General features: G+C 42.5%; 1 protein-coding gene across 2 annotated transcripts; it reads right to left on the reverse strand.

Moving 5' to 3' along the window:
• EGLN3 (egl-9 family hypoxia inducible factor 3) lies at window positions 1-27751 on the reverse strand. 2 transcript variants are annotated; one of them, XM_052693986.1, is made up of 5 exons: window positions 27030-27737; window positions 7169-7288; window positions 5472-5608; window positions 4725-4798; window positions 1-3672 (listed from the first exon to the last, which is right to left on the reverse strand). In XM_052693986.1, exons 1-5 carry the CDS (start codon window positions 27384-27386, stop codon window positions 3635-3637), a joined length of 726 nt encoding a protein of 241 aa, XP_052549946.1. In that variant the 5' UTR covers window positions 27387-27737; the 3' UTR covers window positions 1-3634. The 2 variants fall into 2 exon arrangements, with proteins under 2 accessions (XP_052549946.1, XP_052549947.1); XM_052693987.1 differs by lacking the exons at window positions 1-3672; window positions 4725-4798; window positions 5472-5608; window positions 7169-7288 and adding an exon at window positions 23777-24291 and having other exon boundaries at window positions 27030-27751.

Here is a 27751-nt window from a genome sequence, read left to right on the forward strand (position 1 = left end):
ACATGACCCAGTGTTTATTGACTCCTGCCATACTTTTTCTTTAGAAAGAATAACAGGAACACAAAATGTGATGCATGATAAAATACTACTACAGGTTTCCGTATCAATCCAATGCAAAGTGCCAGCATTGTTGACCAGCATACAACCTGACAAGAGAAGATGTAGTCATAACTCACTCTCAGATATCTGCTGGGAGTACATAACAGTCAAAGTAGAACTAGTTATTTGCCTGCAAATAGATACATTTTCTTCTAGATGCAAGTGGTGTTAGAGCCAGCTGTTTTGCAACAGCAGTATATATATATATATATATATATATATATATATATCAACAACTTTAAAAAACTCAGAAGGAAAGGACTAAAGCTGCTTAAAGAGAAAAAAAGAAAAGGAAAAAAAAACCCAAAACAAAGTGGGCCTCTAAACATTTCTTTGTTGAGGCCATTTGTCATAGAACCAGAAGTAATCAAGAGAAAATGAGACTTATTAGAGGCTACTGTGCCCAAATAGTCTGCAAGTTTTGCTACAGGTTCATTACAAATAGCCTCTAGACTACTTAACTGTCTCCTGGCCTTTTTCCTTCCTGCATAACAAACCTCATCTATCAGAAACTGTGGCCTGGTGGCTCTGCATATTTCCTAGCACACCCTGATTTGAATGAAATTGCATTTGGAAAGGCAAATATATTTCCTAAAGAGCCACGATAAACTGCAGGACATGTACATGTGGCATGTAGCATCTCCACAAATATGAATGAAGAAGGCACATTACCTAAAATTGAAAAGCTTTTGAGCACTAGAAGTTAAATGCCTTTTCACAACTGGATGAGAAGTGCTCTTTGGCCATTAATGTTTCAGCCACTTTACCATGAAGACAAAACCCAAAGAAAGGAAGGAATCTCCTTGAAATGCCTTCTGCTGCCCCAAGAGTTCTTATACAATTACATTCCCACAGAACAGTTTGCCACTATGGGAAATCTACATAGAAAACATTAGACTGGATTCCTACAAGACCATCAATCACCCCACCACCACCCAATTAAATTACAACATCTTTGAGGATACCACTCCACTGACCTGGAAAGGGAAAGTTCTGGAACAGAAGACAGGAATTGGTTTCAATATTTTTTGTTGTTGTTGTTGTTGTTTTGTTTTTTGTTTTTTTTGTATTTCACTACAGTGTTAACAAAAAAGAAGGCAATGTTCTCTGCCACAGGATAATTGTTTTCTCTCCTCTATCTAGACCAGGAAAATATAAGCTAAAAATGAAAAGTATGTACTTTATTTACAATAAGTGCATCTATACTGTTCCAACCTCCATTTACCACGTGCTGCTACCCACTGGTGAAGGTAGATGGTAGCTCGTAGTAACCAAAGTACCTTTCTTTCCCAAACTTTATGCAAGTCCTTTCCCTTCCACCCTATCATTTTTCCACTGTTCTAGGCTCCAGTGAGATTTGTACTAATATCTTCCTACTGCACTGTTTTAATGTTACAGTTTCCAAATGCAAACAAGACTTGATCTGCTCTACTTTAGCTGTCATTGCCTCACTTAAAAGTACACAGAAGTTTAAAACTCATGCTCCATTCCCAGTTTTGCATAGTAATACAACAAGATGAAATTTTTTCCTCCCACCTTTTATATATCAATCCTCAGTTTGACCCTTTCAGAGAATTTGACACCTACCGTCTTCCAAAGGGTTACCTCTCACACTTGGGGAAGAGACCTAACTTTCTCCACACACAAACATTGAAGAATGAGAATTTCAAGTCATCATTAAGTTTCTTTCAAGTCTATGTTGCGTTATTTAGATGCAAGTGAAGCAGAATAATGTTTTTCCTAAGATTAAAGGACATCAATCAAATTATCTGTCTTTTCGTAGTTTTGAGTTATGAGACTGTTTGTGACATGTTCCCTCATATTCCTCCCTTAAGGTGCACAACCAGGCTGAATAAAGTCCAGTCCACACAGCCAAAGCTAGATCTCTGGGAGAAGACAGAGAGGATGAGGGGTTCCATAGCACTACTGTATTTACATTCAAAATTCAAGAGCAGGCTGAAAGATGCCCAGCTTTTTCTAACACAAAACTGTTTAAGAAATACTCCATTTCTATTATTATTGTTTAGCATAAGGGAATTTATATCTTTTTTGTCCTTTGTAGCTGTTACCCTTTTGTCATTGTAGCTTAACAACAGCCACTGCATGCGTCCTGTTCATCCTTTAGCTGAGGTGCAACAGACCCAGGCCCACTGACAGCACAACAGCCTGGCATGGTGTGGCAGACTGGTCCGAGTACTGGCAGCACAGGAAGACCACCTTGGCTACTGTGAACAGGTGGCACAGAAAAAGCTCTCAGCTCCATTAAGAGCTATTCCAAACTGCACAGTAAGTGCTGGTTATATGCTGTAGCTTAAACAGATTGGACATAACTCAGCAGTTACTCATCTAACTTTTTAGAAAATAATGGAGAAAAAACAAAGTGCTTTGCCAATTGAATAATCTGTTGTATATCTCATGGCTTAAACATAACAGAAGTAGTTACCTGGCATAACAGAATTGAAACAGAATCACTGTTTCATTCAAATTTCATACACATGCAAACAAAGCTAAACAAGTGTCTTAACTAGGGATAAGCAGCACAGAAATCAACTTCATGTCAACAGTCATTACCATACATTTGTCAGACGTGTATTTCATTTCAGATTCACATCTGTATCATACAAAATATGCCTGCTGGAGAAGAGTCATTAAAAAGACATTCAACTCTACATAACTGTTGGCCTTTAGAGCCAGTGCTTTCTGCGCCATCAGCCTTCAAAGTTTACTGAATTTCTGGGAGGAAACAGCTGCTTTAAAAAAAAGTTAAAATAGAAAACAAAACCAATCCAGCTCAGAACAGAAAGGGAATGCTTTTACAAACGTGTGGACTGATGCATAACCACCACCCTCTCTAGCCTGGGACAGAAAGAGAAGTGCAATGGCACAGCTCTAACACAAAACAATTGAACTCCAAGAAATGTGATGAAGACAGAAGTCTGTTTGGAAACTCCTGCTACAGAAGAGCTGAGCCAGTGTTCCATATAGGAAAGCTGATAAGCGGTCCATGAACAAGCTCATGTGGGACATACAATAGGAGACCCTAAAAAAAAATCCAGTTTAATATCACATTTCCAATATCTCTCCTTGCCCATCAGCAGTCTGCCGCAGACTTTAAACTTGCAAAGCTCCTTTATATTGAGCTAGATTTATATTTTTTCCCCAGTAAAGTGCAAATAAGACTCAGGTTTTTCCCACTAGTTCCAATGATTGTTACCTTGGTTACAAAAGTGATCACAAGCCAGTTGGTCGAGCCACTACCACTAGGCTTCTTTTTTTCTTTTCCCTTTTACTTATTTATTTTTAAATTAAAACCCTGGTTACTTTTTCCAGCAAAAGGCAAATAGAAAACAACAGTTCCTTCTGCCAGATGCAGGCATGACAGGAGGCTGCCTTAAGTACCATCAATACAAGATGCACATGCTAGACAGAGACACAACCAGTGCGTTCTTGTGCATAACAAAAATGTGCCATGGTTCATTGGAAATAGAAGTCATCTTTGGGATCCTATTTCTTCACAAAGTTCAGAAATAGTTGATTAGTTTTCATTAAGAGCTGCTTCTCTCTTCCTTGCATCTAGATAAAAATAACCGAGAAAAGCCATAGTTAAGTCAGAGAGTTCCAGTAGCATACATCCAAAACCAGAAACAGAATAAAGATAGTTCGTTTTCAATGGATAGCACTTCCACTTGAGACTCTTGATATGAATTCATCATGTAGACTTAACTGCTACATGAACTCACAACATGTTAGCAAGATAGTCCTACTAAGGTTTTGTTTTGTTACCATGCTGATGCTGAATATAAGTTATACATCATTTAAGTAGCCCAGTAATCTTTCAGAGACTCCAGATCTGTGGTAATTTTTTCCCAACTCTTGGCTCCTTGCTCATAATCCCATCTAAGAATGAAGTCTGTATTTGTTCTGCCTGCCAGCTACAGAAATGACAGCAGTCTGTTCTGAAAACCATTTGACTAATTATGATTTTGATGGTCTCCAGCTGAGTAGCACACACTTGAAAAAGAAAGAATACTCTTGATACTGCATTCTGAGGAACTGCCTGAGGCAGTCCCTAAAGACCAGAAATGAAACTGATCCAAACAACGCTTTGAGCATGAGCATAGGGCAAGAGAGCACATCTGGATACTCAGTCCCCTACTTGTATGCTAGTACTACAATACCAGGTGCTGCAGACAGGAAGGCTGGAGTCAGGTCATCCTGGGGTTCCACATAAATGTCTCTGGGATGATTTCAGGCCATCTGTGAAACTAGCTGAAAGCAGGCAGTGCATGGAAAGCACTATTATCACAGCTACTCTAGCAAACTGTCTGCCAAAAGGTGTGCTTGTATGTGTTTATAAACTTTTTTTCTTTCTAACTTCGATAGTCTATACATTCCAAGGTCATTGTGAATGTGTCCACCAAGAGGTTAATCCTAAAGTACAATTAACATCTCAGCCATAGTTTTAGAAGAAAAATAAAAAATCACCTATTCCATACTCCCCATCAAGGTTATTGAGGCCAGGCCTTAATTTTCTACTTTCATAACTGTCCTAATTCATCTCAAATCACTAGTCCTAAAAACTAAGGCCTTACTCATCTAACTACAATATTTTGTAAAAGTCATACCAGTTAAGTTCCTGAACTTTTTTTTTGCTTCTGCTCTTTCTTCAGCATCAAAATACCACACGGTCATGGCATATCTATAAAAGAAAGAAATCTTGTGTTTGGTTCAAATTTTGTTAATAAGTTTAATTCTTATAAGAAATCAAACAATAAAACAATTGAATTCATAAATCAAAAAAGGATACAAATGGCACATATTTGAAGACAAATACAGATAGCACTTCATATGTGTATTCAAACAAGTAAGATAGAAATACAGGTGAGAATTTCTGCTTGAAAGCATAAAAGAGTGCACAGCCCCTGGTAACAGAGGGCAAAATAAGTCACAGACTTCTGCATGCTTTTCTGTTCTGGGATGCCTTTAGGCAGCTTGGAGCTGCCTATGTCACATCAGCTTTTCATAGCCTGGTGACAGACGGTAGCCCCAAGAATCCCTGTAGTGTTATAAGGGCAAAAGTGTGACCCAACATTTCCCAGCTAAACAGCTATGACCAGTTTGGAAGACTTCTGTCACTGGCAAAGGACTTTTTTCCATCACACAAAGAATTTATCTTTCAAACTTGCTATTCTTCATTTGATGAAATTCTAGTAACTGAAAAATATGAAATCTATTCAAAATCTGGCTATCTACTTTTTATGCACATATGTCTTAAAACAAATACTCAACAGCCCTAATTTTAGATACAAATGATGTGTATTGGTAGAAGCCATGCTTTGCTTTTTCCTTGAAAACTTCAGCATCAAATGTACCTGGTTGCATAAGAAGGCTGGACTTCATGAGGGTTCCTTCGATCTGACCAGAAAAAAAGCAACCTGTCAAAAATCGGCTCAACATCTGCTACATAGGACTTCCCTTCTGGGAATATTCGAAGAATTCCACCATGGAGCTGGAAGAAAAGGAGAAGTTATTTGTTACACACATAAACAGCCACATATTGATAAAAGTAACAACTTATTTTCACCTCCACACCATCCAAACATAGTAAACATTTAATAATAACTAAGGCAGCTATATGACAACACTGGAACTGTACACTGTGTTTCCTGGCCACCTCAACTTTCAAACAGTTTGTAATGTTTTAGCATAGATATCTGGGTAAAGTAAATGATCCAAGAAAGAAAACAGTGACCCTGTCACAAATGCCCAGAAACTTTTGAGTTTCCAGCTACACCTCTGGAAGCAGTGGATGCTGCAGGGCAGGTAAGGATGTTCTACTTCAGTGTAAGATCACAGTCTCCTCTCAGCAACTGCAAGAAAACTGGTTATGGTATTTCAGAGCCTGTATTTTGTAGAATCACAGAATCCTTAGAATCCTAAGAAGGAATCTTTAACGTTCATCTAGCCCGGTTTCCCTGTAATGAACAGAGACATCCACAGCTAGATCATTTTTCTCAGGGCCTGATCCATCCTCACCTTGAAAGTCTCCAGAGACAGGGCATCAACCACAACTCTAGGCAACCTCTTCCAGTGCCTCATCACTCTCACTGTAAAATATTTTTTTCTTATATTTAACCTAAATGCACCCTCTTTAAGCTTGAAGCCATTTTCCCTTGTTCTATTGCCACAAATCTTGCCGAACAGTCTGTCCCCTTCTCTCCTGTAGCTCCCCTTCAGATTTTGAAAGGCTGCTATTTCACAGAATCACAATTTGATTGTTTAGAAGTGTAAAAAAACATCTTGTTTATAAACCCTTATTTTGTTTCCAAACTAAAAGTATGGTAAATTCCAGGCTTGACTTAATTGTTTTAGTAATACAGGTAGAAGCAAGAGTACTACCCTGACCCACTGGTGATCGAAGATGCAGAGAACAAGCTAAGCCACGTGCCTGTTCCATCTTCTTGAATCATAGATTATGCTGAGCTCGGAGGGATCCACCAGGATCACCAGGCCTAGCTCCACACAGGACCACTCAATTCCAAACCCTATATCTGAGAGCATTGTCCAGGTACCTCTTCAACTCCAGCAGGCTTGGAGCCAAGCTCCCTGGGGAGTCCATTCCAGGGCCTGACCACTCTCCATCATAAGGAAGAAAACCACAATTGCAATTGCCTTAAGAACTCCTGTAAGTCTAAATGCTAGATTTGGGCTGTTTCTTTACTCTGCTCACAGAACCCACTTATTCCTCAAGGGATTATGATTCTTTCTAGAGTTTCATTGCTCTTTTTCTCTAAACAAAACTAAGCGCAAAAGCCCAGTGCTTACAAGAGTTATTCTGTAACAACAAAACAATATGTGTGTGGGATGGGAGAAAGAATGATAAGGAAACAGTTCAGATTCTTACTTCCAAGAGGTTGCTATAAACACCAACAAATATATGTAAAGCAATGAAGAATGGACCATCTGTTCAAAAGTTTATCACAGTTCACAGAAGCAGCTGACTTCTCCAAAGCTCTCTTTCTGAAGTAGTTTTTCTTCATGCTCTGCCTCAGCCTTGTGGCTCACTCACCTTGGAGTCCCAGTTCTTATTCAGGTAATAAATACAGGTGATGCAGCGCCCATCGCCATTTGGGTTGTCCACATGACGCACATACCCAGTTCCATTTCCAGGATAACAAGCAACCATAGCCTGAAAAAAAGATAAAGATTGTAGAAAATTATTTCTTCAAGATGCCAACATTCATTTGTTCTTCCCTGAGCATCCTCCCATCACCCGTTTTGCTCAGCATTTTTCAAATTATATGTACAAAAGCTGCACCAGGAGGAATTTTCACACAAAAACCTTTTTCCACTGGGTAGATCAGCAATGTGAAATTCCAAACAGGAAATAGATAACCTTCATATTTCACAGTATATGCACCAAGACGAAAAAAAAAAAGCAACAGAAAAAAAAAAACAACTGATATTTATGATGCAATGTTTTTGTTCTCTACAAGCTACGTGACTTTGAAGCTGTTCGAGATAAAGTTTGCTTTAGTTTTTAAAGCTGAGCAGTCATTGCAAAACTGAATTGCCAGTCATAATGAATGTAGAAAGTGGTCTCAGGACATTATGCCTTACTACCTCCATCTTCTATTCAGATTTTCTGATCTCTGTCATATACATCCCGTTGATCCAACACAAAGTGAGGCTCCCCAGGAAGGGTGGGTGGAAGTCCACAGAGCAAAGTCTAACTCTTTTGTGCTGTGTTTGCACAGGGCAGCACATGTTTGCTTTCATAGACTGAGCCACAGAACTAACCAAACAGTTTTCAGAAGCTTTGATCATTTGCATAGCTGCTGAAACAATTATTTCATTCACCATGGAAATTTCACCTTGAATGATGAGATAATCTCAGTATGAATTATTCCAAACCACATGACTGAAATCAAGACGAAGGATCTTAAGAGGGCTTTTAACTTTTTCAAGCAGTTAACTTGAGTTAACATCATTAGCACCTAAAGAAGGGAAAAGCAGGAGAGACTACTGGTTGGATACAAGATTTTTGTCCCAGAGTCATTCCTTCACTACTGGAACCACTTGGTAGTGATACCAGTCACTTTCTATGGGGTTTGCTCTAAAAACAAGGCAATAGAAGTCCTGCTCCCACCCCCTCCAACATCTCCTTTCATTGCCAGTATTAGCAGCAAGAGTGATGGCAGATGACAGGATATATTCATATATCCAGATCCAGACTCAATATTTAGAAGTAGTCTCTCAGGGCTGAGTAGAGAGGGTGATCATACTCCATCTCTGTGGCTATGCCACTGCCTGGATGCTGCTGTGCAGGGGCACACCATAGGCTCCCTTTCAGCTTGCTGCTTATCGAGATCCCCAGAGTCTTCAGGTTTCCTTGGAGAGCAGAGCAGCCCCCCAGGAGCTCTTCCTTCACAAAGGCAGGATTTCACATTTGTCCATGTTGAATTTTATGAGAATGTTGCTGGACTGTTTCTCTGACATCCTAACTTTTTTATCCAAGGTCTTGTACATGCTTAATCCACAGGAAGATTATATGATTTTGCACCATTGGCGTGACCTGCCCTTAATAATTTGCCAAGCACGTTCAGCAACAGCATTGAAGATGCAGTATAGGCTTTACCAATAAAAACTGAAATTTACACCTAGGAATACCAGGGTTCTTGAATTTTGCTTCCTGGCACATGTAAAGCCATGCTGTTCATGGTACTGGGATTGGGGTAGAAGTCACTGTCAGCCAGCACAATGGATTCCTTGGACTCTCTGCTACCAGGAGCAGCATTTGGGTAGTTAGGATGTACACACACACTTACAGCTGTAAAAATACAGCTCTGCACTTCAAGTGATGTGTAAACTGGCTCTGCTTCTTCCCCATGAGGACCAGCAGAGTAGTACCTGCAGATAGCAGTAAGTCACAACTCACTCTGTACCCAGACACCTCAGGCAACCGATGCTTTGAGGCTGGTGCCTCATAGGGGGAGGGGATCGTATTGAACAACTGCAAAAACTTATAATTCTCAGCCCTCTCTTATCACACCTGGCACTTAGTGAGTTGCCTTGCCATCTATGCTGTCTGCTCTGTTGTCATTCTGGTCTACAAATGGCTTCACAGCTAAGCTTACACTTCACTATCAGCTTAAAGCAAAACACTGAAAATGAGTTCATAATAGGCTGTAGGGATGCTCTGATGAAGCCATACCCACACTGAGGGGGACAGTCCTCTTGCACACTCCCCATTCCAGCACAGCAACTCACGGAGGTGAGCTCTTAACCCATCGCATGACAAGTGAGCTGCATGAAGCCTAACAATTTAAATAACTCTTCTCTAAACCTGGTCCCTGCATGTCTGGAACATGACCCCAGCAGCTGAGAGGGCAGGAAAGGGGGCAGAGGCTTCCGGTAGCCAGGCAGCAGGCCAAGAGTGGGATGCAGGCCTTTCTCACAGACAGCACAGGTGCCACCAGGGAGATGCAGCCTATGCGACAAGATTACTGAAGTGCCCCCAGAACTACCCAATGCTACAGCTATTAAACATCATAATAAAAAAGGTGCTGGAGAATAACATACTTCAGGCTAGATCCTTAAAGGGATTTAGGTGCTTTGCTTACCACTGAAATCTGGGCATAATGCCAGAGTTTTCCCTCACACGGTATGTTCTGTTAGCAAAACTTGTGCTTCAACTTGGAGACAATGATGCATTATTTACCACAGGCACCTTTTGCAACCACAACACACAAAGCCCCTAGGGATCAACCAGCAGAACAGTTCCCACAGAATCCAAGAGCTCTGGCCTTGCTATAACTTAACTTCAGAAATTTTGCTAGTAGCAGCAAAGGGAGAAAAGCAGAAGCTCCTGGCATGGAGAATATTTGAACAAAACCTTAAACAATGAAGGGAAATCATTCTGGTCCTCCTAAAACTACATCAGGCTTTATCAGAGAACTGGCTGGAGCAGCTCCAAAGCATATCAAGCTCACTTCAAGAGGGACTCCAGCTGTTAGCACTACTTTTGAATTCATTCAAAGCAAGCAAGAAATAGCAGATGAGCTGCATAACCCAGAATTAATTTAAGTAATTGGTAAACACTGGTATTTGCCAGTTAAGTGGAGGGACTGCAACAAAAGCTGGAGGGTGGATCATGGTAATTAAGCCATTCACCCCTCAGGTAAGGGAGCATCAATTAAAACTTCCTTTTACTGTTGTGCCCACAAGAGTGCACTGCTTTTTGGGGAGCACCTCTTTTCATCAGCCAATTTCAATCCTAAACTAACTCCAGCAGATAGCAGGAAGCAGAAACATACCTAACTTCTTTTATTTGGCAATACAATCCATGGGCATAACTTCCCACAGTAAGCACCAGAGGAAATTTCTTCAGCTACTCATCTTATTTCGAGTTAAAATAGATGGATTTGCCTTATCAACAGCTGAAATTTAAGATCCAACATGTACGTGCATACACTTGCAATCACATATACACACTGTATTTTGAAGACCAATACTCCAATGGGTCATAAATTAAAGCCTACAAAAATTAGACAATAAAAAGCAAATTATCAACACTTCAGTTTCTGCGCTGTCATTATCAGAGATGTTAGGCATCCCAAGAGGGTGCAAAGCAACCACCTGTTAAACAAGCAGTAATCAGCAGCTTTAGTAAGGAGCCAGGAATCATCAGGAAGCGCCACTCTGCATAGAACTTGTGAAAGTAAGTTATTCACCCTTCATTTTTAAGTATTATGCTCAGGTCAACCAGAAAAATCTGCAAGTCAAATAGCAAGACATCAAATAGCAAAATTTAGAGATGGATAAAAAAAACAACAGTTCCACAGAGAGATTTTTTCCCTGCTTTCCAATGCTTCTAGTAAGGAAAAAAAAACATGTTCTCTTAGCTGATAGCAAGGACCATGCTGTGAGACATCATTCTGGTACATTTCAGAAAACAAGCAGCACTGGAGTGAACTGATACTTGGAACAAAACACTTTGGAAAACACCTCAGCTAGAAGATGCACAAAGCTGAACAGGAGACCACAATGGCAGCGAGTAAGGAGGAGATGCTCTCCTCGCCTACTGCTCAGCCACAGCCCTCTCATGCTCCTAGGGTCGTTTGCACAGGTGCTGCTGCAACCCACACTGATCTCAGCCTTTCCTTTCAGAGTTAGTAATCTGCAACTACAGAGAAGTGACCTGTGTATCTCCACCCTGCCAACACACATGACCCATTAACTAAAAACTTTAAAATTTGTTTTTTCCATTTGCTGCACCAGAGTCTTGGATACTGTTGAACAATTACCACTTTTAATCCCTAGATGACCTCTGTAGATGAATCTGTAGATGACCTCTGCATACAGCTCATGCATCAAACAGTTAAATTAAGAACTCACTTGTAAATTCTGTCAGATGAAACGAACAACTGTACAGACAGAAAGCAATGCTGACCCAAAATACTGCTATAGTGGCTGTCTGGAAAACCAAGCTACTAAAAAGAATTAAACGATGTTACAACCAGTGCAGCTTTCAGATACATTTTTATTTGGCTGCACGCTTCCAAATTTCCAGAATTTCAGTTCAATATGAGGTTGCTAACCTTCAACTCAAGTGACAACAAAAATCACTTTATCAAAATTTAGGAAATGAGGATTACTGGGGTTCACTTGATTGACTTAGGTCTGAGTGCATATTGTACTCAAACCACTTTTAGTTTGCCGACAGTCTGTACAGCCAGAAAGCATAAGGCACACAGCATGCTCCACATTAAAAGAACATGAGTAGTCTGACATTTGATGATCAAAGATGAGAGATTCCCAGTTGAGGCTTGTCTGATACAGGCACAACAGGATGTTTATTAAGTACTCTCTTGTTGCACCCAATTGTGCTCAAGTGTTTGTTGTTTTTTTTAAACTGTGTAACACATAACAGTTTAGTATAAAAAAAATTCATGAACATTATTAAATGCTAGTTTATTTGAATTTATGAAAGTTAAAACACTCAACAACTATGAACTATGAAAATCGGTCTAATTTATTACCCTGTAGAGATGGTTGGGAACAAAGAGAAGGAAATTACATTAAAATAAAAATAACAGAGACATTTGCCTCACGCCTAGTGGAAACAGAATCATCAGTTCCAAGGGGCAAAAGCCTGCTCACTTCATTCACAGAAATCACAAAATGGGCTTCAGCAGCAGCATTGCATGAGAAACCATTACCTCAACTCCTAACCCATAACTTGATTCTCAGCCTGAAGTTGACTAGCAATTGGATTTACAGAGCTATGCCTCACCTTCTGCTTGGTCAGCTTCTTGTTCTGGGGTGTAAGCAAGAGGGGAGAAGGTTGTGAGGAAGAATTACATAATATAATATATAATTAAGAAACACTGGAATAAGGGCTTGAATTTTGCAGGGACAGTCACCTATATCTTTTCACTTCAACTATCATCTTCATACTGAGGCCTAAAGCCAAGCAGCATAGAAAACATCTAAAAAAGTAAAAAAGCTGATAGTGATAATAAAAACCCTGGGGCTACCACCTTTTTCCATTAAGAACAAGGCAGATCAAACTCCATGAATTCACCTTCAAGCATTGTTTGCCTGAAACTTCCTTCATTAGCTTGTAGAAGTAGCCCTAAGCACAAAGGTGCCTAGGAAGCAAGTGAGAAGAGTCTTCTGAAGGGCCAAATGAGGCTGATAAGGACCCTATACTGGGAGACTCCTTCTCTATGAAAGTCTGGAGCAGTGCATATTGGACATATATCTTCATTCCTGCTGCAAGAATTTGTAACTGTATGAAAATTCTGTTTTTTATGGACAGGATTTTAGCCAGTTGATCTGCTATTTGCTTCTCCTTGAATGGGCATGAGCTTGACTGTCCAACTGAGATCTCCGAAGACCAAAAAATTAACCTTTCTCCTTATTCTATTTTGGTCTTTCACATGCACCACTATAGCTCAATTATCATTTGCAAGGTTCACAGAGACATATTTTGGAGAAATTTTGAGTGGCTGCCTGAGAGTGGGAACTGGGGAGAATATCACTGAAAAAGATGATAAATTTTCTAGGAAAAGATTCAAAAGTACTGTGGTTATTTTTGCTCATTATTTTTATGGACGTAAGACAGAAGATTGCTTCTACTCTTAGCTCCAGAAGAGGTTCAGTAAGCAGAAATAAAAAATTACACATGGAAGTTCTGTTTATGAATTATCATCATACCATGCAGATGTTGATGACTGGCTCGAGTGGTAGCTCAAGGGGTCCCCAGTAAGCGTTCAAATCTTATGGAATTTGTATGTAAGGCAGCTAGACCATGGATTGATATTGATTTTTAAAATGAACTATAAAATTAATCTCTAACAAGGCTCATGAAGTTTTTCTAATGATGGACAACAAAATTTAGCTCTTCGTGGCTTAAAGAGTTCTATTATGGAGAAGGACAGCTTCAGAATAAGACTATTTTTCTTCTTTTCTTAGCAGAACATCCACTTTGAGATAAGTGTGGATGCTCTCCAGTTTCCAGTTGGCTGTCAGGGCATTGCCACTATACAGTGAGAAGGCAAAGGGCAATCATGCAACAGACATGACCTGAGCTGGCAGTAACAACTTGCAGCTGCCAAGGGAGCATTTGTGAACTGAGCTTGGAGACAACAGTGAGTTTCATCAAGATCTCCATGTTGCTGGATGCTTCTTGGGGTCCCAGAGTTGGAGAGGCTATTCAGAAAACTGCAAAGGACCTGATGGAGGGGGAAAGTCTTCCTGTTTCTAAGGAGAAGAATCTGATTTTTGATTTCATGGATGAAAGAGTTACATTTACCTTCTTCCATATACTGTCTGGATTGTTATTTTATTTGACTTAACAAAACATCTCCTGTTGTCAGGCTACCACTCAGACACAGTCTTCAGTCTCTTGGCAAGACCAGGAGAAAAGAGAAGACTAAGGTTTAAGGAAATAAATCTAAAATTGCCGTAGGATCCTAGCTGTACTTGCAGTGAGCACCTTTGTCTCTTCTAATTGAGAAAAAGATTAATCTTCTGTCTTGTATGTTTAATAATCCACATATTCCTGCACATATGTCGATTAACACTTTTCTCCAGTTCCTAGAGCTCATGTCTGACATTCTGCAATGCGAAAATCAGGTTAAGACTTATTTTACATCACCCTCTGACCTAAAACTAGTTTTTAGGCTGAAACATTACCCAGCCATTGCTCCTTGCAAGCAGGCAGAGACAATACAGCTACAACAGAGATTAAAGTGCTGTGAAGAGCAGACATGCCATCGTGGCAGGACCTGAAATTTAAACAGCTATTGCCAGTGAGTTAGTTCAGTCAAGGATATTCAGTTTAAGCCCCCAATTAGCAGCTGTAAACATGCGCAGTGCCCCAGTGTATCAATAAAGGCTGCTTCAGTTCAGAAGGACCGCCCACCCTCAGCTGCCGGGTCCTGGCTGCTGGCCAGCAAGATGATGGTTTAATGACAGTGCTACGTGCAGAGCGTGAGGCTATCAGCAATCAAACACAAACTTTCCTCCAGAGTACACTTCATAGAGAAGCTGTGGAGGGAAGAGGGGAAAAAAAATGTATGTTTGCAGCACGCACCAGCAGGGCGCTTCTCTTTGCTGGGTCTCACTGGTCTCCCACACCTGCATGCCTCTTACAGATAGGCTAAAACACCTATGCTTCAAAAAAAGTGCCCTGTGATCTTGCACTTTTGGATTACTTTTGCTTGTACCTGAAGGTCTCTTTAATCACCCAGAAAACTACTTTGCTATCCCTCTCCCCCAAGAAGCAAACTAGGATGACCAGCACTAATGAGAAAGCTCCATATGCATCTAATGTGGGTGCACATCCCAGCATGGGTACAAATCCAGTGCAGGTGCACATCCAGCACAGATGTAGTAAGCTCTGTAACGAGCCCCAGGGGGCAGGGAGAAGGCCACCCCCGCGGAAAGGGGCTTCGTCAGTGCAGGCTCATTAAGGAAATATGTAAGGATGTCCCTGGGTGGTCAGGCTCCCAGTGGGGAATAAAGGCATGGCAACCAGCAAATACATCCTCCACGGGATATTCCCACCTATGTTGTAAGAAGATAAGGTCATAGCTCCTTTACTATTCCATTCTTGCATCTGTTGTCAGAAATTAAGACCTTTTCAGTTCTGCTACTTACCAATCACCCAGAAGATTACACCACGTTTTTCACTGCAACATTTCAAGACTTCTGTGTATTTCAAAGCTCTTAGAGGTGCATTAAAAAAAGGCCAATAAAGACAGCCACCACAGCAAGTTCTTGCAGGTTTCTTGCTGCTATCAGAGCTGCATGAGCTGGCTAAAGCTCTTTTTCTTTGTTACCTGTCATTAACTTTTAAACCTGTGGGCCCAGGGTGAGTGAACAGTGCTGCCCACAAGGCTTTATCACCTAACACCTGCTAGGTGGCACCTGCTATGCATTCCTCAAACATCTCACACCAAAGGTGGCTGTGAACCACCACCAACTTGAAGACAACCTCACTGGGGACAGACATTCCCCTTCACCCCTGTCTCAGCAACGTGTCCCTCCTCGCTACCAAAAGTGGCAGGGTCCAGACTAAACTGTGACATAGCAGTATCCTAAAAGTGCCTAAAGGTTGCTCACAAAGCTGTTAGAACCATTCAGGCTTCAAAGGCTGCCCAAACATTACTGCACTAAAACTGAGGTGAATGGTTTTCAAGTGTTTGTTATCACAGCAGTATTGCCGAATTAAGGCTAATTGATGAAACCAGTTATCTCCTACCTTAACTTTGCAATGAAGCTGTCTCACTCGCCTCCTGCTGCCCCCACCTTTGTGAAGGACATTGCCTAGCTAACAGCACACTTACCCTGCACAGGACTTTGTGTAAATTAATATTTATGGGTAAACTCATTAAAGCTACCTATAATAAATTACCATCAGAAGTAATATTGCTGTGCCTAAACAACATAAGCAGTCTTTATCTCTAAGGCTTTGCCTGCTTTGGCTACCCTTGTACCTCACACCAATGCAATCTGTTGAGTCTGGGTGCAATAAAAGGGGGTGAACGTGTTCATAGTGACACAGCACTTTTCCCCACAGAAAAAGAGAGAAGCTGTTCAAATTCAAGGCCGTTTATGATGATATAACTATACACCTGTTCTAAGGTTAGCCAATAAAAACATATTAGTAAATAAATAAATCTATCTATTCATTTAAGTGTGGTTGTGTCCCCACCCCACCATCCACAGTTGATGCTCATAATAGCAAGATGTGTATCAACAGGAACTAGGCAACTCTGAGAAAAGAAAGCATGCATAGATACACATATGAATGCACACGGCAAATGGAGCTCCATCCATTTTCATACCCTTGTAGTTGCACATTACCATTTAGAAAAGCCCTCGACCCACAGTTGAGGAAGTCTTAAAACCCAGCTGCCAGGCAGCACCAGAGCCCAGATGTGAACTCAGTCTGCTAAAATCCTACTTTTTTTTTTTCTACTGGTCAAGACTCTCCCACAGATTTATGCTGCCACCACCCAACAAAAAAATCCAGCCCTACAGGCTGACATTATGGCAGCATGGCCACTCACAGAGACACCACCCAGGTGGTGGCCCTGTGCAGGACATGGCCATGGCTGCAAGTTTCCCAGCCCCCTTCACTCTGCTTCTCTGCTGCTTCCTGCATCCTTACCCAGTAACTCCCACAGCAACAGACTTCAGAAGGTCTCAAGACAGAATTTGGGACCAGGACTTAAAGTAATAGTGTTTCTCAGAATGCAAAGTAGTTTTTGCAGGAAGTACTGCAAGCGCTGAGCAGGAGGTGTGGCCTGTAGTGTGGGCTCAGGATGTTTCCTGAGGATGCAGAAAGCCTGGAGAGGTCTTTCTGGCTCTGTTCCCTTCATTTTCCTCTTCCTCTCCAAAAGCTTTCCTCTCTGGCATCCAGCATGATGGGAGCAGTGTGTCCTCAGAGCCACTGCAGGTGTGGCTGACAGGGCTGGGTGGGAGCTGCTCTCTGGGGTACTTGCTGGGCAGCCAGGGCCAGCAGCGCTGTCCCTACCCCTGCTGCTTATTGGGATGGAGTCAAGAGGGCAGGGGGTAGGAAGCCCCCTAGCAAGGGGGGGGATACAGATAAAGGGGGCCCAGTCAGAGATAGAGGGGTATAGAAGCATCAGTAGGCATGGGACACAATTTCTACTTCTAGTCACCAGCAGCATAACTTGCTGTTTTTCCTAACTGCAGCCAAATTATCGCGCTTAGCTGAAGTTTGTTCTGTGGATTGTAAGCAGACAGGCTTTTAACCGAGACCTAGCAGAAGACAACTGTAACACAAAGAACAAGAAATAGGAAATATTTCTATCACTTGCAGGCATATTAATTGAAAACAAAACAAAACAAAACAAAAAAAAACCCACACCAATATACAGGTCAACAACATTTTCACTATTGCCAAGAAATTATCTCTGTGTCAGGCAGCCACTGAACCTCTAAGTCACTAGTTAGGTGCCAATTTGTGTATTTGGAAATATAAGTGAAATGTAAAACCTTGACACGTCAGCCTTTGACAACTATCATATGTTAATTTACAGTACATTTGTCAGCAAGGACTTGCATTTGCAAATTCTCTCATTGCTCCTCTGCAAAGAGGAAGCATGTAAAATACTTAACCAGGCAGTGACCCTTCCTGTTGGCCAGCTCCAGAGACACCGTGCACATGCTGCACAGCCAGAGAAAAGCAGAACTCATGTTAACTTAGGAAAATGGAAGCAATGGTAAATACTGTAAAGAATGAAGTTATCAGTACATCTAGGGGACCCTGTTCTCTTCATGCATGGCTAGTCAGATACCATAATTTGAATACCTCAATGGAAGGACATGCTACAGCACTTACAGTGAAGCTCCTCCCTTTTCCGCCTTCAAACTACTTCTACCAGATTCCGGATAGGAAACTAGAAGGGAAAAGTGCAGTTACACTTCACATAGTCTACAGCAGCAAACACTACAAGCACAACTTAACCTAGGAATGGGAAAGTTGAGAACTGAGATTTAAAGTACTATTAAAAAAAAAAAAAAAAAAAAAAAAAAGCACACTCCTACCAAATTTCCCAAGTTTTGGATGTTTTTCCACCAGCACCCACTGCCTGGAGCACACCTGCCAAACACTGCTGTGCATCCCAGGCTCTCCCTGCTCAGGCAGCATTCCCCAGTCCTGCACTGGGCAGCATATAAGTCCCCATATGCACTGCTGGGATAACTCTCCTGATATGAGCAGGTTTGCTGCGAGACAAACAGTTACAAAAGTCAGAAACAAATCCTAACTGCCATCTACAGTGTGAACAGCGTGCATACTTAGCCTTTCATCAAGAAAGGCTCCTTACTCCCTTCCAAGCAGCAAAAAAAATATATTCCAAACCCAAGACAAAACAGAGGAAGAATTAGGGCAGAACAAGAAATCATAACTTTTCCTGAAGTAGTCTAAATACTGTAGCACAGTCCAAGACAAGCACAAAAGGATGTGCTACAGACCCATTGATTTCAAATGGACTTTAAAAAAAAAAAGCTTCAGTTCCTGATGTGGAGTCAAACCTTCAGAAACATTTACCTTGTCTTATCAAATTGTAATTTAAAAAGTGACAGTGCAAGAAATAAGGTCTATGCAAAGATTATTATGACTTACAGAAGTGAAAAAATGCAAATGTTTTTTTTTTGGCCAGTCAAATCTGAAAAGAAAGTAAAGAGTATCCTGATGAAAAGGATGTGAACTATATATATATACATATATATGTGTGTGTGTGTGTGTGTGTGTGTGTGTATACATATTCACATATTTTTTTTAATATATATATTTTAAAAAGTTATTACCTGCTACAAAGTAGGTTGCAATTCCTTGGTGTATGCCAAAAGATGTGGTTACTCTGCCATTTCCATTTGACAAAGCTTTGGGCAAACTGTTTCCAGACTATGTAGACAGTGTGCTCTATACACTCCTCTAATCTACACTGTTCATTTGTGCCATGGGTGGCTGGAGGCACAAATGTTTGCTGAGCTTTCATGGAATCATTATGTTCAGTAAAATCTCTTGCACTATTTTACTTGTGCAAAATTAGAGCAACAAGCTGCTTCTGTAACCAAATGTTTTCCATTAAGTGTTTTGTGATGGCACTGATTTTCTTCATCTGTGCATCTTATTGAAAAACAATGATGACAAAAAAAATGACTGTGGGGAAGAGCTCCTCCATCACTGAGGGACAGAAGATGCAGATGCAAGTGACAGGGGAAATGGGGTTTACAGCTCTCCAGACCATTGCAGGAGCAGTATGAATGGCATGCCTGTGAATACTTAAGCAGCAGGAGACAGACTATTTGGCAGAAGCTTCCTTCATTATTTTTCTTCCTCCTCCTCGCTGTCTAAACATCTAGAGAGATCTTCTTGCTTTCCTGACCAACTCCCTGTCGTCTCTTTTCAAAGCAATAAAAGATCTGAAACAAATTGCTACCTAATGTAAAGCGTAAATCAAAACCTTTTGCAAAGCCACCCTGCAGTAGTTATTCATAACCCTGAGCCCACCAAGGGGATATCAGCTGCCCTTGTACAGGTACCAGGAGCAGTTCCAAAAGCATCTCAACCCTACATCTCCCCTGTTAATCCAATAAAGCCTTTCCAGACCTTAGGCAGCCTTATGCTGCTGGCAGCCTTCTAACAATGCTTTCAGTTCTCAGCACTGAAACAGAAGGATTACAGTCATGATAAATCCAATGAAGGACTCCCAATTCCCTCAAGTTGCCATGTGCATATCCTCCTCCATAAGCCTAAAACCAGCAACACTTATTCACCAACTTCCCTTCCTGACCTCCTAACTCTCACAAGCCATCCACTGCAAGGTGGACAAGCACTTTGCAACCTGCTGGTGCCAAAGGACAACTTACCTTTTACCTACAACATAATGAGGGAAAGACAATCCTTAAAACAGAAGTAGGAGAAAACTTCTTAGAAAAGTAAGTATTTAATAATAATAAGTACTTTGTAAGAGTCATCTTGAAATATTTGGTGTTAATTTCTAAGTGTGCCCAGTCCACTGAGCAAGCACCAATTTTTCATCTATTAAAAATGCATCCATGTTCAGGTCACTGTGATTTTACCTCCTCTCTGATTCTATCTTCCCTCTGCCCCAACCTTTCCACATGTGGGAAGGAATCATAGAATTATTAATGTTGGAAAAGACTAATGAGATCATCCAGTCCAATCACCAGCCCATCCTCACCAAAACATGTCATGCAGTGCCACATCTACATGGTTCTTCAACACCTCCAAGGAGGGTAACTGCATCACCTCCTGGGCAGCCTGCTAAGCCCCATCACCATCATCACTGCTGAGAGGAAGGGAAAGGAAAAAAAAAAAAAAAAAAAAAATTGTGTTTAGAAGATGAAAAGGTGTAGCAGAAGAGAAAAGGAAGGGAGAAAAGGCTTCCGGGATTAATCTAAGACAATTTCTCAGGAGGCAACATCCAGGATAAGGCTGCGCAAATCAAGTAAGTCTGGAAGTTGATGAAACGAGTTTACTTTGATATCAAGTAAGGACATCAGGGTCAGCACAGGCAGCTGGAATTCTTAATGGAAAGGAAAAAGTTCACTTTATTGTGTACACGTTGTCCTGCATCAGTGTTACCAGCATCAATGCATCTTCATTTAAACATAAGCTGTCATTAGCACTGAGCTGTAATGAACTCAATTGTTCATTAATAACCACCTTGGAAAAAGGCTGTCAGCTCATCCCTCCTTACCAGGCAAAGGGGCAGTGGGGGGCACTGCCCTCTGAATCCCGCATGTGCTGCTGGGAATTGACTGATTTCAAATGTTGTGTGACATTACTTTATTCCAAGGTGTGGAGGTATGAAGTGGGATCAAAGTAAAGGAGAGAAGATGTTACCTGATTTAAATCTTACTTCTGTAGTTAGATTTTAGTAGTTAGAGTTGCCCTAGCAACTCTCCCAAGGACACTGTGCCTGACAGTGCCACACACACCCACCTAGTCCAAAGGACAAGCACACCATGACCCAAGTGGCACTCATGCCATCTGCTTACCACATTCCTCCCCACACAGCTGGGTAAGGCTTACATCAACAGCTAACAAGCAATGAGCCCTTATACAAAAACAAACTGAGAGGCACCTATTTACTTAGGACTTGTGAGTAATAGGGATATTGGCATGCACATCAGTATGGCTTCACCTGCAAGTCTCTGGCTTTACAAACTAACATAGCAGCACTGGAATGGATTGGTACCAAAACAGCTATTGCAGTGGGTAGGCAGGTACTGAGGAAGATGTGCTACCAGTACATGGAAGATTGTAGAAAAACCTCACTGCTCTGCCATCATTATACAGCTCAGGAGTCTAGTAAGTCTCATCAAGCACTGCCTGACTGCAAAACTACAGACATGAAAAATATTGAATAAACCACCCTGACACTTCAAATGATGCACAAACAGTGTGCCCTCCATGCCATCTATCCTCCACTCATTTCCCCCCATCTTGCAGGAATAGCCATCTTCTGTCTTCCTCTGCATCCTGACTGCATAGTGCAGGGACAGTCTCCTCAAGGAGAGCAGTGGGTGATTTCAGACTTCTCAGCAAGGGCTGGGCAGGATGGCCAACAGCAGCCATTGGCTGGCAGAGGCTCTGGTGCCACACTCACTGAGGATGGTGCAGTTTCTCCATTTCTGCCATGAAGTAAGACTATCATCAGTGCACTAAACTCAGGTTCTTAGGAGCAATGACACGAAAGAGGTACTAAGCTTAGGTTTGAAGTGAAGTGGCTTACAAGCAGCTTAAGTACAAGCTCCATTAACATTCTACCAAGGCCACCCATGCTCCTGAGCTCACTTGTGGGCACATGCACCACTGTCTGTAAAATGTTGATCCTCTTTGCCAATACTCTATCCCTGCTGATAGATTGCAGAAAATGAACATATTTTGAAACTTTCAAAAAGTCACTGAGAATAATTTGATGAAAAATAAAAGCAAGCCAATATATCCAGGTTTATATTCATTTATTGCTCTGACTGTCAAGTAAAAATTATACATTCATGTGTATAATTAACCAAGCTAACTAATCCTGCTTGACAAACACATATAAACATCAGTTTTGACATGGAGCCAAAGCAACCACTCCAGGATCCCTGCCAATGCTGAATTCCTCAGTCTGATATCATAAAATGACTTGTCTGCTGTATTTACAGTTCCAGTGCCTCTGGACTCTGCCGGCAGCCAGCCAGAAGAGCAGATTTGAACCTACCTACCCACTATGCCAGAACATGTGCATTTGATTAGGAAAAAAAGAAAGAAAAATTATGCATATTTCTTCTGGATGGCAGTATGCATCAGACCTCCCATTGTCAACTAATTGCAAGGCATGCTGCTACGCAAGTACCAAAAAATCCTTTGTGAAGAACAATGAACCAGTATATTTCTATAGGCAGATCTTCAGCTCTGCTATCCAGCTCCTCACATCTGCACCTCAAATCAGAAAAAGCAGCGTCTCTTCCCATTTTAATTGCAATGGACAGAAATTGAATTCTTATGAGCATAGAATAGAATTTTTCTTTTTCTCATAAATAAATGCAAAACTGTTTTGTCTCATTATCTGATCTGATGAATTTGGAAGAAGAAAAAAAAACCTGATCTGTGCCATCTTATGTATTTCTCAAATCCTCAGGAACAGAAATCTTGGTAACAACCTGCTAGACAGGCCAGGTTTCAAAACCTATCTACGAACACACACAAGGACCTGCATCATTTTTCAGCTGTCACTCATGAGCCATGCAGTGCCACCACCACACTGTGCCTGCTTCTCCTGTGACCTTCAAAGCGAGTCCACCAGGGTCTGGGTGACTGGGAGGTATGCATCATGAGGATGCAGAAAGCATTCCAGAAGAAGAGTGAAAAGCCCACAGTAAGCTTTTGAAGCATGGTTTTCAAAAGAGTTCACATCCCACAGGGACTTCTAAGCAAACGAAGCTCATATTGAAAACATTTTTTAACTTCAGGCCATATAATTGATATTGAACAGTATGACTTGGATTCTGAGCTTAAAATGTCAGCCTCAGGCTTTCTTCAATATATGTCAGCTCTTAGGACTAGGGCTTCTTACCTCATTTTGTAGCCAGTTGGCTCACCAGCTCAAGGTACCCCATAAGTCACCCTCACATAGATTTCAACTCACAGCAGCACCAGAAGGGTATCAGTGACATGCAGCAGGCTGTGCCACTGCCAGGACCAGGGTACAGAGTCCACATCAAGCTCTACCAAGACACCTTGTCAGGCCATCACATCTGGGGACTAGTGCACACTGGGCCTCAGTGCTGACCTGGCACAAGTGGCCCAGAGCAGCAGATGCTGGCAGAAGACATCACTCAGGCACCCTGCCTGACTGCAGGGAATGCCATTTTTCTTCAGAAAAGTGTGAACAGGGGAACAGCCACATCCCCTCAGGGACAGGCAAGGTCCCCTGCCTCCCACTGCACACACCCAGGGCTCCTTCAGCTCTGAAGTACCACTCAGGCTGCTGAAAGGGCAAGTACCCCGAACTCCCCAGCAACTAGCACACCTGCAGCTTCCAACCTAGAAATCACATTTCTTGTATCTGTAAGCAAATATTACCCTATTTTTATTTTTTAAAAAAACCTACTGTTGCCTTGGATTCTTTACTTATAACACACAAGGATTTTTCACAAGACATCTCATCTATAGAACTTCACTCTTGCCCCTGGATCATTCCATAACACGTGGCAGGCCCGTGTCACCTCCACACCTTACATGCAGGTGGGCTCATGCTTTTCACAGATGGGAAGACTTCCAGCACCAAGAGCCCCTGCAGAACCCAACTATCACCAAGGGAGACTTTGGGACAGAAGGAGCTAGATGCTGCAGCACTTCATGGGCAGCCCCTGAGGTGCCACTGGTTTCAGAACACTCCAGATGATTGGCCTCACAGAGTATGCTACTGCCTTGCTCATCAGCTCTGGCCAGCAGCCAGCCGCTCCCTGCTCAGTACCAGAGTTCCTGCAGCATGCAGATAGGTCATCAGAATATGGTATCTGTCCTTGGGCCAGAGAGTCGCTCTGTGCAAGGATGTCAATCTCCTCATACCAAGATGACTGAATCCAGCTCAAATACATCTTGGCGAGATCCTCAGACATTATCAACTGCAAAAAGAGAACCACTGAATTACTTCACTACCAAATAGAAACTCTACTTTAAGATGATGCAGAAACCAACTAACACTACGTGGGGTCTGCAATAGATGAGCACTTTAAAAGGATGTTATCTGGTTATTTTTATCTTTTAACCATGTCAGCTAATATTTTTAAATATGACTTGTTCCAAAGATAAATTTGGATCACTGCTTTGCAAGGATGAAAGGTTACATTTCATTATCAGCCCTCAAATACCAACCAACAGCTCTTAAACGTACCCGGTACCCTTGTAAAAGTTTAACTTCCATCCATTCTCTTTGAAGCAATCTCAACTTTCTTGCAATGGTGTTGAAAGTCATATGGAAACAACAAAATCCTACTCTGACTCATTTCTCATATGTAGCTGCAAGGAAAGCTTCCTTTGTTGTACAAGAGTCTTTCTTGTCTTCTGACATTTGTTTAGCTATGAAAAAATGAAACCCATGAAGCACATTACAATAAGCAGACATTTAGCTCATAAAAGTTCATTTATTAAGAAAACTCCTACTTTTTCAATACTTAGTCTGCAGATTAAAGACATACTATTATTTAAAAACCTCAAATATATAAATAGTGATGAGGCCAGTTCACTTCCACAACAAGTAGTTACCATGTAGCCAAAGGCTTACACTTTCAACAGATTGCTATGGAACTCTTAGCCCTATCTGTCAAATATTTATTTCCCAAACCAATAAATAGCACATCCCTATCTAAGAAGTGTTGGCCCAGTTGTTTAGAAACATCTCCCTCTGAGAGGTTCTCTGAGCATCCACTTCTGTGCACAGTTGATAAAACAAAAAATTCAGCATATGTGTTCACAAGTCTTCAGAAAACAAGCAAAAAAGGCTGGTTTAATGGTGGAAAGAGAATGTCCATAGGTGACATGGGAGCCTGCATGCACTGCAGGAGTCACTTGATTAGTCATGGGAATAATCTTCCTGGCAAAGGTGTCCCACATGCCAGCTACACATGACAGCTGCTACTCCCATATCTATGGCATTTATATTATTATCATTAAGGGATTTGTTACTCTTAATTTCAGATGGATATTTCTCTGCATTTAGTTTTGCAATCTATATTGAGCCCCTTTCAATCTCATATTGTTGTGCAGCATTTTCACATACTACTTGGAGGCTGATACTTCCCTGGTGAATCACAAGGGCCAAAAGACTCGATAGCAAGCAGCTTGGTACTTATTTATAAACAAGTTCTATCATGTGTTACCACTGTTGGCACAAAACTGTTGCAAGACCACAACTCCATTTCAAAGACTCTACATCCCAAGAGACCTTTCTCCCCAGCCAGCACCAGCAGCCCTCCCACATCTAGCTGAGTTTTCCCCAGATACCTTGCTAACATACAGCATTGTGCCTTCAGAAGCTAGGCAAACAGAAGCCACCCAGAGAAGGATCTGAGATGCCTTTAGATGCATGATCAAGCAGACTGAGTATTTATACTTCCCTACACCACAGATAAGCGAACAATGATCCACTCATTTTTAATTAAATCTACCCAAGCTTTAACCAGATCGATGGGCAGTTCAGTGGGGCTGCACAACAGAGCTGTGCTCCAGCCTTGTGTTTTTCTCATCACTGTGTGGAAGTGTGTGAGGGCCTTCCAACACACAGGTTCTAAGAGGTTCCCCAAGCAGCTGGTAATTATGGCATGTAAGTTCCTTCATTTTTCTGTACAGAAAAAAAAGAATCTCATCACGAATCACACATCCCTTTAGTTCGTTGCAAGTTAGGACCCAACCAAATACTTAACCTTTCATTTGTCTTTTAATTAAAAAAAAAAACAAAAAACAACAACAAAAAAAAAACCCAACACATCATTTTTATTTCTTGCACTTCCAAAAAAGACATGGATGTTTTAGAAGTATGCTACATATTACGGAATTCAAGTAAGAAGAGAAAAGGAAAGAAAGGGAAAAAAAAAAAAAAAGAAAAAAGAAAAAAGAAACAAGGACACTTTCAACATTCAAGACAAAGAAATAAAGTTGGTGCCAAACCAGCCTGCTTCACCACAGCAAGACAGAATAGCGAAGTTAGGCCAGACTTAATTACCAAAAAAAAGGACAAATTTCATTGGGAAAGAAATCTACAACGGTAACATACAGGGGTCCTCTCCATTCCCAAACAAGGGAGCTTCGGAACAAAATATAGACTCTCTCCTACCAAAACAAAAAGTTTGCCACACTAAGACAGAGAATCTCTTACTTTGTGCCAAATCCCAGCGGGTGCAGTGATAGCCTCTTCAGCTGTAGGACACTGGCACGAACACTGAAACTAGCTAGGACTACCCTGCCGCACGGCCGCGAGTAGCCCAGCAGCCCGATCCAGCCGCGTACGGAAGGGCTCTCCGTCAACCTGGACCAAGTCCCTGAAGAACAGTCAAGCTCACAGCAAGGCTGTTCTGGCAGGGTACTCCCAGCACGGCAGTGACGGTCCCCGCAGCTGGGAAGTGAGGTGCCGATGGGACACAGCACAACGCCATCAACGGACGAGGGAGCGGTACCAGGGACGAGGCACAGGGCAGCCCTCCGCGGGACCCCTCTCCGGGAAGCCGTCCGTGCTCCCCTCCCGCCGCGGGTGTCACCAGGACAGCGTTCCCGGTGCCGCCCGGAGCGGCGCCGCGGGATCAGCCCGACGGAGCGTCCCCGGGCCGGGAGCAGGGAACCTCTCGCAGCCGCGAGCAGCTCCACTTACCTTAGAGCGCTCCTTTACGTAGTACTTGCCGAGCCGGCTGCCGCAGTACATCACCAGGCGGTCGATCAGCGTGAGAAGGAAGTTGATAGCCTCGCAGCCTTCCTCCGTGCCCCCGATCCACTTGATCTGGTCGCCGCGGAGATGCCTCTTAGCGACACCGCGGCTGGGGCCAGCCAGCTGCCCGTCGGCCAGCTCACCGTCACGGTGCATGCGCTTCACCCGCTCCAGCACGCAGTCGCCCACCACCTCCCCCAGGAAGTTGTCCAGGTAGCAGAAGCCGATGTCGTGCAGACAAGGCACAACGTACTCCAGGGCGAGCCTCTCCAGGTCCAGCCGCATGATGTGCCCCAGCGGCATGGTGCGGCGGGGACGGGCGCGCCGCTGCCCTGCAGGCACCCGCCTTGATAAGTGATGCCCGCCGGCTCCAGGCCGGGACAGGACTCCGGAACGGGACCAAACTTTGCAGACGCCCGGACGGGGTGCGCACAGCTGTGCGCCTCTGCTCAGACCCGCACCTCAGGGACGACGCTGCTATCGGAGCCCTGCGCTGATATCGCTGTTACCGCACAACACCGAACCGCACTCTCACGACGCCCGCAACCCCCAGCGCTTTAAGGAGCGGGCGGCAGATGGTCCCGCGCTGATTAATACGCGGGCTACGTGCGGGATGTGTGCTCGCAGTCCGCCCGCTCCCGCCGCGCCGCCGCACGTGGGTGGAGCCC

Source organism: Tympanuchus pallidicinctus, unplaced genomic scaffold (assembly GCF_026119805.1).
Source record: "Tympanuchus pallidicinctus isolate F22 unplaced genomic scaffold, pur_lepc_1.0 scaffold3, whole genome shotgun sequence".
Classification (NCBI taxonomy): Eukaryota; Metazoa; Chordata; class Aves; order Galliformes; family Phasianidae; genus Tympanuchus; species Tympanuchus pallidicinctus.

Excerpts from the sequence above, each read along its gene's own strand:
- EGLN3 (XM_052693986.1), bottom strand. The coding sequence starts at position 27,386 with ATGCCGCTGGGGCACATCATGCGGCTGGACCTGGAGAGGCTCGCCCTG. Across the intron at positions 5,609-7,168 it reads ATAAGAACTGGGACTCCAAG|CTCCATGGTGGAATTCTTCG; the intron begins GTGAGTGAGCCA and ends CTTTTCTTCCAG. Across the intron at positions 4,799-5,471 it reads CAGCCTTCTTATGCAACCAG|ATATGCCATGACCGTGTGGT; the intron begins GTACATTTGATG and ends TTTCTTTTATAG.